The 18,988-nt window shown below is 43.3% G+C and overlaps 1 protein-coding gene across 8 annotated transcripts in view; it reads right to left on the bottom strand.

Annotated features, from left to right (window-relative positions):
• The window catches only part of scn1laa (sodium channel, voltage-gated, type I-like, alpha), a 60,247-nt gene extending 42,839 nt beyond the window's left edge, over window positions 1-17,408 (bottom strand). For 3 of the 8 annotated variants that reach the window (XM_067409856.1, XM_067409858.1, XM_067409860.1), the window contains exons 1-10: window positions 17,139-17,402; window positions 16,412-16,530; window positions 15,342-15,431; window positions 15,122-15,250; window positions 12,998-13,089; window positions 10,445-10,666; window positions 8,753-8,816; window positions 7,941-8,082; window positions 1,033-1,239; window positions 591-860 (exon numbers count right to left, since the gene is read on the bottom strand). In XM_067409856.1, coding sequence (XP_067265957.1) covers window positions 591-860; window positions 1,033-1,239; window positions 7,941-8,082; window positions 8,753-8,816; window positions 10,445-10,666; window positions 12,998-13,089; window positions 15,122-15,250; window positions 15,342-15,431; window positions 16,412-16,530; window positions 17,139-17,402 — 1,599 coding nt within the window. Of the gene's footprint in view, window positions 1-590; window positions 861-1,023; window positions 1,240-7,940; window positions 8,083-8,752; window positions 8,817-10,444; window positions 10,667-12,997; window positions 13,090-13,217; window positions 13,310-15,121; window positions 15,251-15,341; window positions 15,432-16,411; window positions 16,531-17,138 lie in introns of all 8 variants that reach the window. The other 5 variants (XM_067409859.1, XM_067409861.1, XM_067409855.1 and 2 more) reach the window with 4 other exon arrangements.
• Window positions 17,409-18,988: the final 1,580 nt, after the last annotated feature.

The raw sequence follows: 18,988 nt of genomic DNA, 5'->3' as shown, positions 1-18,988 counted from the left end.
AAAGTATTAGGTGGTGAGGGGGGCCTTTAACCCCAGAAATTTTTTATATGTGGCGATTTTAATGTGCTTTAAGACAAACCATGTGCATATTCCTAAGACAACACCATTGCTGAGAATTTTTTCTCTGCAGTAAACCAAAGACAGTCTCAAAACGCCTTTTTAAAAATGCTGGTATTTCTGACGTCACAAACTGCTTTGTAATAAATCATGTCAACGTGTGATCACCAACAAATGGATCTCTGAACTGGTGTGAGCGAGTGGAGGTGGGGCTAATTTGCATATTCACAGAACCACGTATACTAAATGAGCATTTTAAAGGTGCCATCGAACGTTTTTTTACAAGACGTAATATAAGACTAAGGTGGCCCCTGACAAAATACCCCATAGATTTTTTTTTTTATTAATTTTTTTAACTGCCTATTTTGAGGCATAATTAGAAATGTGCCGATTCAGGGCTGCGTCCCCTTTAATTGCTTGCGCTCTCCGCCCCCTCCTGAGCTCTCGACTCACTTCCTTATTGTAAGAACTCAAGTAAATGACATTTCCTTATTGCTATAGCAAACATCAAATGACAGTGAGACATTTCTAACCTGATGTGGAGACGTGTATGTCCTTTCACGTGAACACCGTATATTTCCATCGGCTGTAAAACGGAAGCTGGACTTTCTATCGTTTCCCTCCCTCCTCGAATCCTCCTCTTTCTCTCCATCCCCCTGACGCTGTCTCTTTTTCCTGCGGTTGCGTCGTTCTTTTGCACTTTTGGAGCTGAGTTTGGAGGCGTCCGAGGAACTGTCCGTTCTTTCTCCACTGAGCCCCTCGCACTTGGACGCTTCAGCCTCAGCTTCAGCCTCAGCCTCAGCCTCAGCCTGTCAACCAATCACATGACAGACCGTCAATACACTTACGCAACAGTTTGCAAAGGTTTCATGCATTTACATTTATGCATTTGGCAGATGCTTTGAAAACACTTTGATTTTTTATTGGTTCATGCATTCTAATCATATACTGTTTATGTGTAATCACCCAACAGACCTGAGCTTCCTCTTCCTGTCTCATGATCTGCTCAAGCATGGCGTTAAACTCCTCTTCTTTCTTCAAAGCCTCATCAATAGCGGCTTGGTTTTGTTCGTCATATGCCATGGCCACCACAGCTAAGATCAGGTTCACCAGGTAGAAGGAACCCAAGAAAATGACCAGCACGAAAAAAATCATGTAGGTTTTTCCTGCGGCTCGAAGAGTCTGTAATAAAAGTCCATGATTATTGTAGGAGAAACACACAGGAAGCTATTTGTGTCATTTTGAACAATTATGATTATTTTCTTTTACATGTAATTACAGTGGATGCGGAATGGAGCTGTCAAGTTCAATAAATAACATAAATTAAAACACTTTACTTAAATCTTTTATGTATAATGCATTATAAAAGTATTTTTAATGCATGAATTATGCCTTCTAATGCACCTTATGCATTGTATGGTCTCATGAATAATTGTAAACACAGTTATAATACATTATAATACACCTTTAGAAAGCATAATGCATTAAAACATGACAAACAACCAATTTCAGATGTAACAAGCAATCTGTGAATATTATAATGCATTTTAACTTTGGTTACAATTATTTATGAAAAGATATCAAATGGATCTTTACAAGATGTTCGTTGTGCATGCTGCATGTATGGATCAGATCATGTGAGTACAGTATTTATTTGGATGTTTACATTTGATTCTGAATGAGTTTGATAGTAAACTAAAACAAGCCAATGGAATTGGCGTGCGATATTTGCATAATGTGCACCGCCTCCGACAGGTGTATATAAATAGGAAGCAGATGCAATCGCACTCTGTTTTTCGCTGAGGAGACAACTGGTGTCCGCGCTACAGCGAGGGTACAGAAACTGTGGCGACGGGACGTACGTCTCCATTCCCTCCTTCAGGGAACGAGGGTTACATACGTAACCGAGACGTTCCCTTTCAGTCGGTCACGTTCGACGTACGTCAGTAGTGACTGACGAATTGGGATCCCAACTAAAGCGCCACAGTTACAAAACCCCTTCCAGCGCCCAGCGCAAGCTCAGCCGCCGATAGCACCGGCTGGACGGTGAAGGGGGCGAGCTTACACCGAGAGAGTCTACCGCTGTACCGACATACCCACTAAGTAAACTAGACTACACTGGGGAAGCGAACCCGTAAGGGACGCTGCAGAGGCCACTACCTACCCAATGGGGGAGGAGTTTACGTGGAAAATACACATATGGACTGGCCCGGGGGGCAGTACGCATATGGAGTCCCTGGGATGGCTCCACCTGGTTAGGGGGAGACTAATCTGACAGGTGACAGCAGAGCTGGCTCTGCTAAGGGAAAGACACAGACTCGCCGTAGGGAGTTTTAAACCGTGGATAATTACACATATGGGACCGCTCACGTAGAGGGGTCACGACATATGGGCCCCAGCCAACAGACAGCGTCAGCGACGGATGTAGGCCTGGCATCAGACACTCCGCAATGTCCGAGCCGAAGGGGGAGGCGGAGGAACTCGACAGGGAGTGAAAGTATGCACGTATTCGGCCAGGGGGCGGGAATGGCATTGCAAGCCGACACTTAGAGCGGGTACAACACGTCTACCGACTAGTGGATGCGAGTACACGTGAAGATACCGGCTCTACACGTAGGCTATAGAACCTAGCGAACGTGTTAGGTGTCGCCCAGCCCGCAGCTCTACAGATATCTGTCAGCGAGGCGCCATGAGCCAGCGCCCAGGAAGAGGCCACCCCTCTGGTGGAGTGGGCTCTCAACCCGAGCGGGCAAGGCACGCCCTGGGATTCGTACGCCAAGGCGATGGCATCCACTATCCAGTGGGCCATCCTCTGCTTGGAGACAGCCTTTCCCTTCTGCTGGCTTCCGTAACAGACGAAGAGCTGATCTGAGGTCCTGAAGCTTCGCGTTCTGTCCACGTAAACGCGCAGAGCGCGGACGGGACAGAGCAAAGCTAGGGCTGGGTCTGCCTCCTCCGAGGGCAGCGTTTGCAGGTTCACTACCTGATCTCTGAAGGGAGTGGTAGGAACCTCGGGCACGTATCCAGGTCGGGGTCTCAGGATGACGTGAGAATCACCGGGCCCGAATTCTAGGCACGCTTCGTCGACCGAAAATGCATGCAGATCCCCTACCCTCTTCAGGGAAGCCAATGCAACCAGAAGAACCGTCTTGAGAGACATTAGTTTCAGGTCGACTGATTGCAAAGGCTCAAAGGGATGACCCCGGAGAGCTGTGAGAACCAGGGTCAGATCCCAAGAGGGTACGGAGGAAGGGCGAGGAGGATTCAGTCTCCTCGCCCCCCTCAGGAACCTGACGATCAGATCGTGTTTCCCCAGGGACTTACCCTCAACTGCGTGGTGATGTGCGGCGATAGCGGCAACATACACCTTCAGGGTGGAGGGAGACAGCCTTCGCTCCAACCCTTCTTGCAGGAAGGAAAGCACGGATCCGACCGAACATAATCGGGGGTCCTCTCGGCGAGAGGCGCACCATTCGACGAACAGGTTCCACTTCAGCGCATAGAGACTCCTAGTGGAAGGAGCTCTAGCGGAAGTGATGGTGTCTACGACCGCTTGCGGGAGACCACTCAGAACCTCCGCATCCCGTCCAGGGACCACACGTGGAGGTTCCATAGATCGGGACGCGGGTGCCACAGGGTGCCCCGTCTCTGAGTCAGGAGGTCCTTCCTCAGAGGAATCAGCCAGGGAGGGGCTGTCGCGAGGAGGATGAGGTCTGAGAACCAGGTCCGAGTGGGCCAGTACGGAGCCACTAACAGAACCTGCTCCCCGACCTCCCTGACCTTGCACAGGAGTTGTGCGAGAAGGCTCACTGGGGGAAACGCATATTTGCGCAGACCCGGGGGCCAGCTGTGTGCCAGGGCATCCGTGCCGAGCGTGCCGCCGGTCAGGGAATAAAACCACTGGCAGTGGGCAGTTTCTGGGGAGGCAAACAGGTCTACCTGGGCCTCGCCGAAATGCTGCCAAATCAGCTGAACCGCCTGGGGGTGGAGCCGCCACTCGCCCGCAAGTGGAGGCTGCGGTGACAGCTCGTCAAGGGTGCGATGGCAGCTCGGTGTCATGGGGACACGGAGCGTGCCGCACTGCCATTCCCATCTCGGGACCTGGCCACGGAGCCAGTGTTTAAGCGGCCTCATATGGAGCAATCCGAGCGGCGTGACCGTGGCTGCAGATGCCATATGCCCCAGGAGCCTCTGAAAATCTTTCAGTGGGGCCGCTGTCCTGCGCTTGAGCGAGCTCAGGCAGTTCAACACCGACTGGACGTGCAACCGAGTCTAGGTCGAGACCGAGATAAGAGATCCTCTGCCCAGGGGCGAGTTAGCTCTTGTCCCAGTTGACCCGAAGACCCAACCGGCTGAGGTGAGCTAGAACCATGTCCCTGTGTTCGCACAACTGCTCTCGCGAGCTGGCCAGAATCAGCCAGTCGTCGAGGTAGTTGAGGATACGAACGCCCTGTTCCTTGAGGGGAACAATGGCCGCCTCCGCAACCTTCGTAAAGACGCGGGGTGACAGGGCCAGCCCGAAGGGTAGGACTTTGTACTGATATGCCCGACCCTCTAACGCAAACTGTAGGAAGGGTCTGTGTCGAGGCAGAATCGAGACATGAAAGTACGCGTCCTTCAGGTCTATTGCTGCAAACCAATCCTGGGGACGGACGCATTCGAAAATGCGCTTCTGCGTGAGCATCTTGAACGGCATCCCGTGAAGATACCGGTTCAGGACGCGCAGATCCAGGATTGGCCGTAGCCCACCGCCCTTTTTTGGTACAATGAAGTTGAAGGGGTTGTAGAACCCCGACTTCATATCGGCTGGAGGGACCGGCTCGATTGCATCCTTCGCCAGTAGGACAGCAATCTCCGCCCGGAGAACAGGTGCACTGTCCAACGACACTTGAGTGAAGTGGACACCCCTGAAAACCGGGGGACGCCGGGCGAACTGAATCGCATAGCCAAGTCTGATGGTGCGAATGAGCCAGCGGGACGGGCTGGGAAGCGTGATCAGCGAGACTCCGAGTCAGCGGGACCAAAGGCACCACAGACGCACCGGGGGTGGGGCAGCAAGGCAGAGAGGGACCCGACTCGGACGGCATGGGAGCGTCCCGAAGTGAGGTCGGACTCTGCGAGGCAGCAGTGCGAATGGGAGATGGCGCACGGGGCGCGGTCTGCGCCATCACACTGCCGCCTACTGGCGGAATGGGAGGGGGATGCGAGCGGCGAGGCAGGGCCTGGCACACTGGCAGACGCACTCTGTTGTGACCTGGAGTTTGAGGAAACTGCTCTTTTTGTGAAAAAGTGGGTACCGCTGGACTCCGGGGAGCCAGCGGCGGTGGACAGACAGACATCACAAATTCCCCCTGGCCCTCCTCCGGGGGTGGGAGAGATGATGGTACACTCTCCCAAAGAGCGAGAACCTTCCCCTCCAGGTTGCCCGTCTCAGGGCCGTGACTTCTTTTTTCGTTTGCCACCTGGCTTGGCTGAGACGGGCTGGGCACCACGTCCGCGACCGGCACCCTGCTGTCTGGCTGGTGTAGGCTGCTGCTTTGCTGACTTAGCAGGGGCGGAGGACGGAGCAGGCGGGCGCCCTCGGCGACGAGCAGGCTGAGGCTGGGCCACGGGCGGCTGGGTGGAGGCAGCAGCGGACCGCCGTGGCATGACATGTCTGATAGCCTCGGCCTGCTTCTGTGCAGCAGAGAACTGTTGGGCGAAGCTCTCCACTGCGTCGCCGAAAAGGCCGACCGGGGACACGGGGGAATTTAGGAACCGCTGTTTGTCGGCATCGCGCATGTACGCCAGGATCAGCCAGAGATGGCGTTGCTGGACTACCAGGGTAGACATCGCGTGACCAACAGCGCGTGCTGTCACCTTCGTTGCCCGGAGGGCAAGGTCGGTGGCAGCGCGCAGCTCCCCCAGCAGCTGTTGGTCAGGACCTTCCTGGGGCATCTCCGACAGTGCTTTTGCCTGGTAAACCTGCAAAAGGGCCTTCGCGTGCAGGGCGGAGGCAGCCTGCCCACAGGCACTGTAAGCCTTCTCAGTCAGACCGGCTGAGAATTTACAGGCCCGGGACGGGAGACGCGGCTCACCACGCCAGCCAGTGGCCGTTGGACACAGCTGCATCGCAACAGACCGCTCGACTGGCGGGATCCTCGCGTACCCCCTGGCTACCCCGCCGTCCAGGGAGGTGAAGGCGGACACGGGACCAGGCCTGGCACGAACACTATACGGTGTTTGCCAAGACCTGGTCACCTCATCATGCACTTCCGGGAAGAAAGGCATTGGGGCGGGACGCTGGAGCTGACCAGCGCGCCCCAAACCCCCCCCCCACCCACACACCGGGCCGGAAAAAATGGTCGAACGGGGCATAGGGGAGGGGACCCCCGCTTCCTGAGACTTCAGGAAGGAGAGTCTCGACCTCAGCACTGCGATAGGATGAACCATCCACAAAAGCTGCTTCAGCGTGCTGAACGCCCAAACACGAGATGCAGCGATTGTGCCCATCAGCAGGGACCAGGGAACGACCGCACCCAGTAACGCACAGACGAAATGACATACTGTCAGGGTTCGTCTGTAAGCTCTTTTAGAAGGGGAAACAGTCAACTCGCTCGTGCTGAAGCACACAGGGAGTGACGCGATGTGCCAGGTACACCACTCCCTGGGCACACCGAGGAACCGGCCCAAATCGCAACACACACTCTTTTTCACTCTAGGCGTGTTGCTGTGAAAACAGCAGTTGAGAGCTATAGCTCGGCTCCTCGGAAGCTCGCAACCTCGCTGAAGCAACGTAACTACCAGCACACGGCTTGCTGTAGAATCCTCTTCTGAGGCAGTTCAGTTTTCTTCACGATGAAAGGTTAGTCTTCTGAACACAGGACACCACTGTATGGCTCCGAAGCGAAAGACAGAGTGCGATTGCATCTGCTTCCTATTTATATACACCTGTCGGAGGCGGTGCGCATTATGCAAATATCGCACGCCAATTCCATTGGCTTGTTTTAGTTTACACGAAGCTGATAGGGCTCTCTAAGCGATATCCCAATTCGTCGGTCACTACTGACGTACGTCGAACGTGACCGACTGAAAGGGAACAATGGTAACTTTAACCACATTTAATAGTACATTAGCAACATGCTAACGAAACATTTAGAAAGACAATTTACAAATATCACTAAAAATATCATGATATCATGGATCATATCAGTTATTATTGCTCCATCTGCCATTTTTCGCTATTGTCTTTGCTTGCTTACCTAGTCTGATGATTCAGCTGTGCACAGATCCAGATGTTAATACTTGCTGCCCTTGTCTAATGCCTTGAACATGGGCTGGCATATGCAAATATTGGGGGCATACATATTAATGATCCTGACTGTTACGTAACAGTCGGTGTTATGTTGAGATTCACCTGTTCTTCGGAGGTCTTTTAAACAAATGAGATTTACACAAGGAGGAGGAAACAATGGTGTTTGAGACTCACTGTATGTCATTTCCATGTACTGAACTCTTGTTATTCAACTATGCAATTTTCAATTCTAGGGCACCTTTAAGTAAAGTTTTACAAAAAACATAAAAAATACCACAAAATAGTCTAAATTGAAATTTCAGAGGAAGTGAAGGAGAATAAACTGTGCATAAACTTTATAGGTTCATGCAATTCTCATCAAACACTAGTTTTGAACATCATGAAAAGCAAGATTTTCAGGGAACAACAATTTTTCGTAATCTCGTCAGTAATGTTGTATTGCATTAGAATACTTGGAATAAAGTGTTAAAATCATATGGACTACTTTTACTGTGTTTTTTTAAAGCTTGACAGCCCACACCTCATCTCACCTTTTGTGTTGCATGAAATAAAAACAACCATACGAGTTCAATTTCCTCTAAGCACACACCTGTTGGTAAAGATTCTCCCAGTAGTCTTGAGTCATCAGTCTGAATAAGGAAAGGAAGGCCCAGCCAAAGGAATCAAAACTTGTGTAACCATAATCTGGATTAGGACTTGCTTTTAGACAGACAAATCCTTCTGGACAATGCCTGAAATGAACACGAGTGACACTGATATCAACTGATATCAACAGAACATAAAACGTGCAACTGAGGCTCTGTTTTAACCTGGTATTAAGATACGCTTTGGTCGATCGGATCACAAGTAGACGAGTGAGACACATACGCGTTTACACCTGGTGTTTTAGTCCATCTACTTTTAACCACCTCTGTCGTGATTTCTCTGTAAGGAGGGTTTATGGGTGGGAAAATGTATGAATTTTTTCAGATCTTTTAATCTAATGGACAAAATAAGCTTGTGCAATTTACATATGAACACGCCCGGAGGCAACAGAAAAACATGGTGAGAGAACATTGTGCTTGTTACATTTTTCATTTTTAAACCAAACTTGTGTTTTCAACCGACAAAGTTTAAATCCCGTCTTGCTAGCGCAATTTCCATAATATTTCAGCATTAGATCAGTAGGCAGATAGTAGGTGGCCCTTTCAGGCTGTTCGAACGTATTCGATCACATGAGCATTTACACTACGAAAGCAATCCGTTTTCGAGTACCTCTGGAAGTGGTCGAAAGTGGAAAGCTCAAAATGTTTTAGACCCGTTTACACCTGTATTTAGCACTGTCCACTTGTGATCCGGTCTACTCATGTGACAGTTTATGAAACCATTCGATATCCAGGTCTGTTTCCAAGTGTTGCCTACCCAGCATCACTGCTTCTTCCACAGATCAGAGCATCTTTCTTTCCTGTTGGTACATAATGGTTACCTACAGGACAAAGAATTGTTAATAATTCATATATTAACATAGAATTCATAATAGTTCTTATACAAAGCTAAAGTGTATTAGTTGATTTGTGTTATATTCTATTTGTTGGTGTTTATTCTGTCCATAATAGGTCATTTAATACCATATTTTTTATATTTAAAGAGGACCTATAATGCCCCTTTTCACAAAATGTAATACAAGTCTCTGGTGTCCCCAGAATGTGTTTGTGAAGTTTCAGCTCAAAATAACACACATATCATTTATTATAGCTTGTCAAATTTGCCCCTAGTTGAGTGTGTCCCTTTAAATGCAAATGGGCTGCTGCTCCAGAAGAGGGCGGAGCTTTAACAGCTCAACAACAACAAAGCTGGAGAATCTCACGCAGCCAAAATGAGGATTGTCAGTAACGGTGTTCAGCCTTACATTGTTCAAACCGGAGTCGACACTGATGAAGAGACTCAGGAAGAAGTTACAACTTTTAGAATGAAACTGGACGTTTCTGAATGGTTAGTGGATAAATTGATGTAGTTGCTGTGGAGTTGATTCAACTCATCCACTAGCATGTGCCGTCATGTTCATCTTTTGTGCAAAACCCGTATGGACGCCCACTATACATACTGTTTGACAAACAGAGCCATACACCAGGCGAATGTTTATGATTGCTATCACATGCTGTGAATGGTCTAATATATATATATATATATATATATATATATATATATATATATATATATATATATATATTCATTCTTTTTCTTCAAAATATCGCTTGGACAGAAACACTTCTTTTTTAGCAATCGAGCTTACCAGGGTCAACTTGTAGGCTATCCAAGCTAATGAGACTCTAAATAGTGTTCTGTTCTTGTCTGTGCAGCCAAACCCCATGCGAATGAGGGAAATTGCAAAATACCAGTAAGATTAGTGCATATATCAGAATAAGATGGAGTGTGGAATGTGGAAAGCATCGTCCTCAACAAACAACGCACCACATTACCTCATTCCTGCATGATAGCTTCCCCCATCCCACTAAAGTACTTGCCAATGGATATCATATTCCCCCCATGAGCAAGGTGGAATTCCTCTTTCTCTCAAACAGGTTTTTCATGGCTGGCAGTAATGCAAACACCCATGATGCTGAATGATGACAGCTGGCTGTCTGGCAGATATGAGCATCCCTCACACACACTATATTTTCTCTTCAGACCTATAGTTAGTACATTGGACCTGTCACTCTTCACTTGCTTTATATTGGCCCAGATCAAAATGTTCCCCATATCACTGACAGTTTTTTGGTTTACTAAAAGCTCACTTCAACTAAAATTTGCAGATAAGGATACAAATGATCAGTCCTTCCTGGATTATGTGACCATGTGATAAGGATATTTGCAATATCTTGCCACCTACAGCAGGGTCTGAAAGTATATATACTGTGTATGTGTGTGTGTGTATACATATATTAATTAATTAATATATTGATTTATATATTATATAATCTCTATGTGGTTTTCTGCTGAAAATACCCACCTAAACTAGGTAGATAGAATGATCGATGGAACAAAAAAATGAATTAGCATTCAGACAGATTGCATTAGATTCTGAATATATTTCAAGAAGGAAAATGAACTCACTACGATCGTTAATGTATGCCTTGCAGATGGTTGAGTTGTAACACTCCTCTGGCTTATCAGGAATAATAGAAGAATTGTAGAACACACATTTATGTTTAAGAACTCCCATGAACAGTTGCAGTCCGACCAAAGCGAAGACACTTAGGCAAAAAAGGGTCAAGATCATCACATCTGACAGTTTCTTCACCGACTGGATCAGAGCTCCAACGATTGTTTTCAGGCCTGTGGAGAACAGAGGAAACCTTGTCACTTTCCAACTTTACACTGAGGTCTCAGCATAATGTACTCAGGGTCCAAATTCACTTTGAATCCAAATATTTATTTCTGGCCATGAGATGGGATTATTTAGCAGTTTAAATTTTTTTTTTACAGTTTATTTCTGAAAATAGCACAGGCCATCATCATTTTATCTTCATGCGAGAAGTTTCCTTGTTTTGACAAATATAGCCATTTTAAGAAGTCACAACAGACATTTTCTTTAGTTTAATTCACTTACATTAGCATTGGTCAGGTGATCATTCTTATAATTTAGTTTAAATCATGCAAGATAGCAACTTGTCATAAAATTTAAAAAATTATTTTGGACCCTTTAAAATATGTTTGAAAAAACATCAATATAAACATTTCACAGATGCTCATAATAAATGAACAGCGACTACATGAAGACATGCAAGACGAGTACAGTACAAACGTAAACTCATCACAAAAGGAGAGGAGAAACAAAAAACAATGATTCTGGTTCTGATTTCAATCACACTTAACAATGATTGGTTTAGTACTTTTGTACTAAATAAGGTCACTGATTCGGTCTGATGACTCCATAACAGTTCTTGAATAAGACATGACAAAAGTAATGACTGCAGTTCAGGGAGTCGTTGCATAGAATCAAACTAGGGCTGCTCGATTGTGGCAAAAATCATAATCATGATTATTTTTGGTCAATATTGAAAGCACGATTATTTAACATGATTATTGTTGGGCAATACGAGTAATTTTAAATATCAGTGAAATTTCACAATTATCAATACTTCAGCAAAAACTAATATTAAGTTAACTAATGTAAGAAAAACAATTACATAAAACAAACAGTAAGCAATACAATAAGAACAAAGAAACTAATTACAAACAATACTGACAAATAACTGCAACAGAATGAAAATACAAATTAAATAAACAGTGTTTTAAGTTTTACAGTGGTATCCTATGGAAGCTTGTTTCAGCCACTGAATAAACAATAAAAAAGGTATAATTGCGACTTTTTATCGCACAGTTCTGACTTTTTTTCTTACAATTGCCAGTTTACATCTCACGATTCTGACTTTTTTCTCAGAATTGTGTGATATAAACTCACAATTGTTATTCGTTATGAAGTCAGAATTGTGTGTTATAGTCAGAATTGGTGATATAAAGTCGCAATTGTGTGTTATAAATTCAGAATCACAAGATATAAACTCACAATTCTGTCCAATTCTGAGGAAAAAAAGACTGATTTTTTCTCAGAATTCTGAGTTAAAAAGTCAGAATTGTGAGATATAAATTCACAATTATGAGAAAATAATTTAGAATTGTGAGAAAAGTCAGAATTCTGACTTTATTTCTTGCAATTGCGAGTTTATATCTCACAATTTTGAGAAAGCAAGTCAGAATTGCGAGATGTAAACTTTTTTATTTTTTATTTAGTGTCGTAAACAAGCTACAACAACAACAACAACAACAGCAAAAAAATTGAATAATCAAAAGTAAAAACAACACTGCATATAACACTGCATAGTCTTACAGTACACATTAAATAATAAAGATGAATCCTCATTAAAGCTACTTAAGTTATTCAGTTAAGATCAGTGAGTGGTATATTAGGCTGCTGTCACTTTAAGAGTTAATGCACAGATCCATTATACTGATACACACGCGTTTTCTTTCTCAACTGTGTATGTTTACTTAAGACATAACTGACTGTGTTTACATGAATACTCTCCAAAAAGGCATTTTGACATTTTTGTGTGTACACGTCTAGGCACATATTCAAAGCCCATTTTCTTATCCGCGTTCAGCTGCTTCAGAGCGAGCTCACAGAAAGCCGCATGGGCAACAGTGTCTCTTTTGTGGCTAAATGCACTTTTAATAACACTGTTTAGTATCAAACATGTCCCGCAAATTAGCAACAGCAGACTGCATTTTACAACACTCACTTATTTGGCTGATTTGGATGTTATGTTTGGGCTTTTAGGGAGGAACAAAGCCTGTGAAGGAAAGGAAGGTGCGCCTGACGGAATGCAGCAGCGGCACAACAATCATTTTAACTCGATTATCTTGTTTTCATAATCGTTGGAAGCCAAAATCGAAAAATGAGTTTTTTGACCTATCGATTAAAATTTAGTTATTCATTGTGAATCTGACTTTTTTTTTCATGCAACCATCAAATCATGAATCAGAGCAAGAATACCTGAAATAAAAACTGGAAATTATCTGGGAAAAAATTAAGCAGTTAGAGAAGACATGCTTGAAGAAAGCAGTGTCTGCATCTGTGACCTTGACCTTTGCCCTAACTCTCACCTGGGATGACCGATATAGTTTTCAGGGCTCGAAGAACTCTGAACGCTCGCAGGGCGGACACATTACCCAGATCCACAAACTCAGTTACATATCTGAAACATGGAGGGTGGGAAATCAAACACTGACAGACATACAAAACACAGGAAGGTCTCGACACAGGGTTGCAGTCGGGTTCAAAGGTCACACAGAGGTCTTACACCTAAACATGTTCTCTGCTTACCTGGAATTACTGAAATAGTTTTCAAAGCTCTGAGTACCCTGAACGTGCGGAGAGCTGATATATTGCCTATGTTTATAAACTCTGTTACAAACCTGTGGGACCAAATGCACAGATACAAATGAAGCTGATGGGTACTGTTGATGCCAATGGCCTTATGGGCATTTTTAATAATCATTGTAAGTAAGTTAGTTCACACAAAAATGAAATTTCTGTCACTAATCACTCACCTTCATGTCATTTCAAACCCGTAAGACTTTTGTTCATCTTCAAAAAAAGATATTTTTGTTGAAATCCAAGATGTTTCTGATCTCCCTACTACACACAGCAATGTCATAACTAATTTCAAGGCCCAGAAAGGTAGTAAAGACATTGTGAATACTATATTGTGTGCAAAAACAAACAAAAATTAACAACTTTATTCTCCTACGCAGTTGACGTAATCACGCTGGAAAGGTCACGCATGACGTAGGTGGAAGTACTGATCCAGTGTCAACAAACTGAACATGCAAAGACTAAGTCGAATAGCCTTTACAAAAAAAGGGCAAAACAGCGATGTCAGACGATTTTGAAGTTGTAGGAGAAAATGAGATGGAGTACTTCCACCTACACATGACCTTTCCAATGTGATTACGTAATGTGTGGTGCATCGCAGAGCAGTGCAAGACAAGCATTTGTTGTTAAAAATTATATACATTGTTATTTTTTTTTAGAAAACGACTGATCCTTTCTCTAGATAAGACTCTTATTCCTCGTCTGGGATCATGTAGAGCTCTTTGAAGCTGCACTGATACTGACATTTGGACCTTCAACCCGTTGACCCCCAGTGAAGTCCACTATATGGAGAAAAATCCTGAAATGTTTTCCTCAAAAACCTTCATTTCTGTTCTACTGAAGAAAGAAAGACAAACATCTTAGATGACATGGGGGTGAGTAAATTATCAGGAAATTTTAATTCTGAAGTGACTAATCCTTTAACAATGTCTTTAGTATCTTTCTGGGACTTGAAATTTGTTATGACATTGCTGTCTATAAGGAGGTCAGAAAGCTCTCATATTTCATCAAAAATATCTTCATTTGTGTTCCGAAGATGAACGAAGGTGTTATGGGTTTGCAACGACATGAGGGTGTTAATTAATGAAAGAATTAACTCAGTAAAGAAACACAAACTTGTTTAATTTTTTTAACTCTAAACTTTAAACTCTAAATGTATAAACTACTAATTCAATACTTTCAAATGTTATTTGTAATCATTTACCAGACACTATTATCCACATGACTCTAATTCTTGCAAGCTGACTAGAACAACTGAAATGACTTTTGACCTTGGGATAAAAACAACTTTTGACCTCTCTATGGACAATGAAAATCTAAAGGTGAAGTGTGTAATTTATGTGCCACTAGCAAAAACAAACAGAATTGCAAAAATAATTATGAAAGAAGTTTCCCAAAAGCCCTTTCAGTCCCATCCTCCTGTGTCCCACAACTGACTGACCAGAAGTTGACATCATCATGTGAAATATTTCAAAGTTAAACAATAAATGGAGAAACAAAAAAGGGCGGGACTTTGATCTATAAGGAACTGATTGGATGGAGAAAAGTGGTGTTCCATATAAAAATGGATTCAGTTGGTTAATATTATTTAATAGACCTGAGCTAATATGAACTAACTAACAATGAACAGTTTTTATTAATTAACGTTCAGAAAGTGTTACCATTTTTTATTTGTAACAATTTTCACAGATTAATCCTCCACAATAAGACAGAAGAAAGTAAACAAGATCAGTTGAAAAAGTCTTTTACCATTAAAAAAATTACACACTTCACCTTTAAGCAGTGAGAATAAATAAATTTGAATCATTTATATCAGCGTAGCAGGGATAAAATAACAGACTTGTCATACTTACGCCATGACAATAACAATAAAATCCAACCAGTTCCACGGGTCTCTGAGGAACGTAAACTGTCCCACACAGAATCCCCTGGCGACGATCTTTATGAGCGCTTCAAAGGTGTATATCCCAGTGAAGGCATATCTGTTAAAACAATACGGTCAGTTACTGCGTTGAACCAACATGGCCAGCATTTCACCAGTATGTCTGGAAAGCAAGAAAGAGATCAACTTACTCTACATTCTTGGCCCAGTCTGGAGGTTGTGTGTAGACCATGAAAGCGCAGTTGAACAGTATAGTGAACATTATAACCATACTGAACAACGTGAAAACTGCAGTTAAGGAAATGTAGTGACTGAACTACATTAGCGTTCAAAAGTTTGGGGTTGGGGTTTCAATGTTTTTTGAAAGTGACAGTGTTCAAGTTAAAAGAAAAGGTCTCGCATTTTTAACAGCAAATAAGTGTTCAAACCCGTTAATAATTCAGCTTTTACATCATAGGAATAAATTATATTTTAAAATATATTCAAATAGAACTAGAAATAGTTATTTTAAATTGTAATCATATTTCACAACATTACTGTTTTACTGTGTTTTGATCAAATAAATACAGCCTTTTTAATATATTACACAATTTTACGGACCCCAAACCTTTGAACAGTAGAGTCTAAAATACACAAAATAAATATGACATTTTTTGCAGTGTGGAAAAAAACAAAAACAAAACAAAAAACATTTTTATCTAGTAAAATCAAGTACATTTTTTTTTGATAAATGTTTGAAGTCACATATGAGTGGTTCGCAATGAGCTTTGCTTCAGGATCAGATTTTACATTAGACATCAAGTCATCAAGCCACAGTTTCAGGCTCTCAGCCGCTAATAATTTATCAAGCAAAGCATGTTTATCCTGAAGTGAACCTTTCTAAAATTTCATTTGGGTCATATTTTCATGACCTTGTGTAAATTTGTTGGGGCGTCACACAACATGTCCATTTGACATCTGTCTACTAAGTGACAGATGAATTTCTGGCAAAATAATGCAGAGTTTGAAGTGCTTCCTCCTCGTTATTAAAAACTGATAAGCCTGATTTGTTTTCTCTATGCATCTTAACTAAGTATGATTCCATGGTTATTTTCACTTTATAATTTGCATTAATCAACAATTAGAACAGACCTGCAAACCATATTTGGATTGCAAACTACCAACTGAAAGCCACTGGTGTATAAACAGTGTATAAACATGATACTCATCCAGCACAGCAAGACAGTCACCATCAGCATGTTTTATCACTTGAGAAGGATATGAATGTACCAAAACCTTAATTGATATTCTCCTCAGAGGGTTGAAGGGGCTGAAGATGTACAAGGCAGGAGTGGCATTGAAACGGGTGATTGTCTTTTTTTTGTTCACTACTATAAAAGTCTAAAGAAGAGGGAGATGAAGAATATGAATACATGAACAGTGGACAAAACTGTATACATAAATATATATTAAAAAAACAGTCAAACCAAAAAATATTCTGACACTAGAGGTATAGATATATTTTTGATATATTTTCACTAGTGGGTGCAGGACACTATAGTTAATTTATGTAAGTGAGGATAGCAAAATAAAGTAAACTGTGACATATTATACCACAAAATATAATATGTGGAAAACTGATAAAAATTTGGTACCAAAACTTTTCTGACAGTTTAACTCTGAGATTTCGTCTCTGAGAGAAATGCACAAAAATAAAACAGAGAATGTAATCAGTTTGCCTTTGCTGAGATTATTATTATTTGAATAGTATTAGTATTCTTTTTATTTATATTTATTATAAATAGTATTATTTCTTATATTTCTGCACTTTACATGTTTCCAAATCATTAAAATTTCCATTTTGTTTCCCCAAGACTTTATTTCATTAAGTCTAATTTAAAAAAAAATCAATTCTGAATCACAGTTTTTCAATGTGACGTTTTGGACCCCTCTGTGGACCCTCAGAGGTTTGTGGACCCTCCGGTTGAACAATACAAATCAAAACTCACTGTCTGATTGATGTAGAACTGGTCCAGGTCCTCCAGTGGTGTGGACACCATTCCTCTGGGAATATCTCCATATATGAAGGGCAGACATTTCCCGGCCTCCAGGCCACTGTTGGGTTTTCTCTCGCATTCATCGTCTTTAATTCTCTCCCGCTTATCCTTGGACTTCTTGTTCTCCTCAGCGATCCGGCTCTCGATGGCCTTAAGAGATTCACGGGTGAACTTACGGAAACTTTTAGGTCCTGGTGGAGTAAGTATATGTGCCATTTTCTCATCCTGAACCTTCAGAGTGATTCGCTAGACGTCTGCATGAGAAACAACTGGCAGAGAAAGAGAGAAAGAGCGAGTCAGAGCGACAGTAACTCATGAAATGTGATTTGGTAACTGAATGGCTTGCCTATACAAAACCATTACAGAACCACAGAGAGAAAAGAGCATCCTATTAGTGATGGACACACCTTCTGTACTCAAAACCATCAAGTTATTAGGCATAGAGCTCTCGAGGAATCAGGGTTACGTATGCCACACAATTAAATACTTTGTGGCTTAAAAGAGCAGCTTGAACCTAACCAGCTTAATATGTTCATGTTCAACAAGAAGAGAAGGGTGTCAGAATACACAGTGCATCTCAGTTTGTTGCATATGGGGCTGCATAGCTGCAGACCAGTCAGGGTGCCCATGCTGACCCCTGTCCACCGCCGAAAGCACCAACAGTGCACACGTGAGCATCAGAACTGAACCACGGAGCAAAGGAAGAAGGTGGCCTGGACTGACGAATCATGTTTTCTTTTACATCACGTGGATGGACAGGTGCGTGTGCGTCGCTTACCTGGGCCCAAGGAAAGCCGGCGGAGGCAGTGTGATGCTTTGGTCAATGTTCTGCTGGGAAACCTTGGGTCCTGCCATCCATGTGGATGTTACTTTGACACGCACCACCTACCTAAGCATTGTTGCAGACCATGTGCACCCTTTCATGGAAACAGTATTCCCTGGTGGCTGTGGCCTCTTTCAGCAGGATAATGCTCCTGCCACAAAGCAGAAATGGTTCAGGAATGGTTTGAGGAGCACAACAACAAGTTTGAGGTGTTGACTTGGCCTCCAAATTCCCCAGATCTTAAAGGGATACTCCACCGTTTTTTTCATATTAAACTATGTTATTCCCTTAACTAAGACGAGTTGATACATACCTCTCTCGTCTCAGTGCGTGCACTAAATCGCTCTGTCTTGCGGCGAAACTTTGTTAGCACTTAGCTTAGCCCAGTTCATTCAATAGGGGCCAAGCAGAGAAGCTACCAAACACCTCCACGTTTTCCCTATTTAAATACAGTTACCGAGTAGTGTAACTCGACCTAGGACGGTGACACAAAACAAAACGTTGCGCTTTTCTAAGTGTGTAAAATGGATAACTATATCGTATGGCGGAATACCATAGCAAGTGCTCGGGAGCACTTTGACTTGGCGCAGTAATAACTTCACTCGTGAAAAGTCCCCCGCTCCCTCTCCTGTAAAAGTCACATTGGTTCTATTGACGGAAATGAGAGGGAGGAGGAGAGGGAGCGGGGGCCGTTTAGAGGACTTTTCACGAGTGAAGATATTACTGCGCCAAGTCAAAGTGCTCCCGAGCACTTGCTATGGTATTCCGCCATACGATATAGTTATCCATTTTACACACTTAGAAAAGCGCAACGTTTTGTTTTGTGTCACCGTCCTAGGTCGAGTTACACTACTCGAGTAACTGTATTTAAATAGGGAAAACGTAGAGGTGTTTGGTAGCTTCTCTGCTTTGCCCCTATTGAATGAACTGGGCTAAGCTAAGTGCTAACAAAGTTTCGCCGCAAGACAGAGCGATTTAG

The sequence above is a fragment of the Chanodichthys erythropterus genome, chromosome 14 (genome assembly GCF_024489055.1).
Source record: "Chanodichthys erythropterus isolate Z2021 chromosome 14, ASM2448905v1, whole genome shotgun sequence".
In the NCBI taxonomy this organism is placed as follows: Eukaryota; Metazoa; Chordata; class Actinopteri; order Cypriniformes; family Xenocyprididae; genus Chanodichthys; species Chanodichthys erythropterus.
Note: the sequence above shows the minus strand (reverse complement) of the source record. Positions and strands in the feature narration are given on the sequence as shown.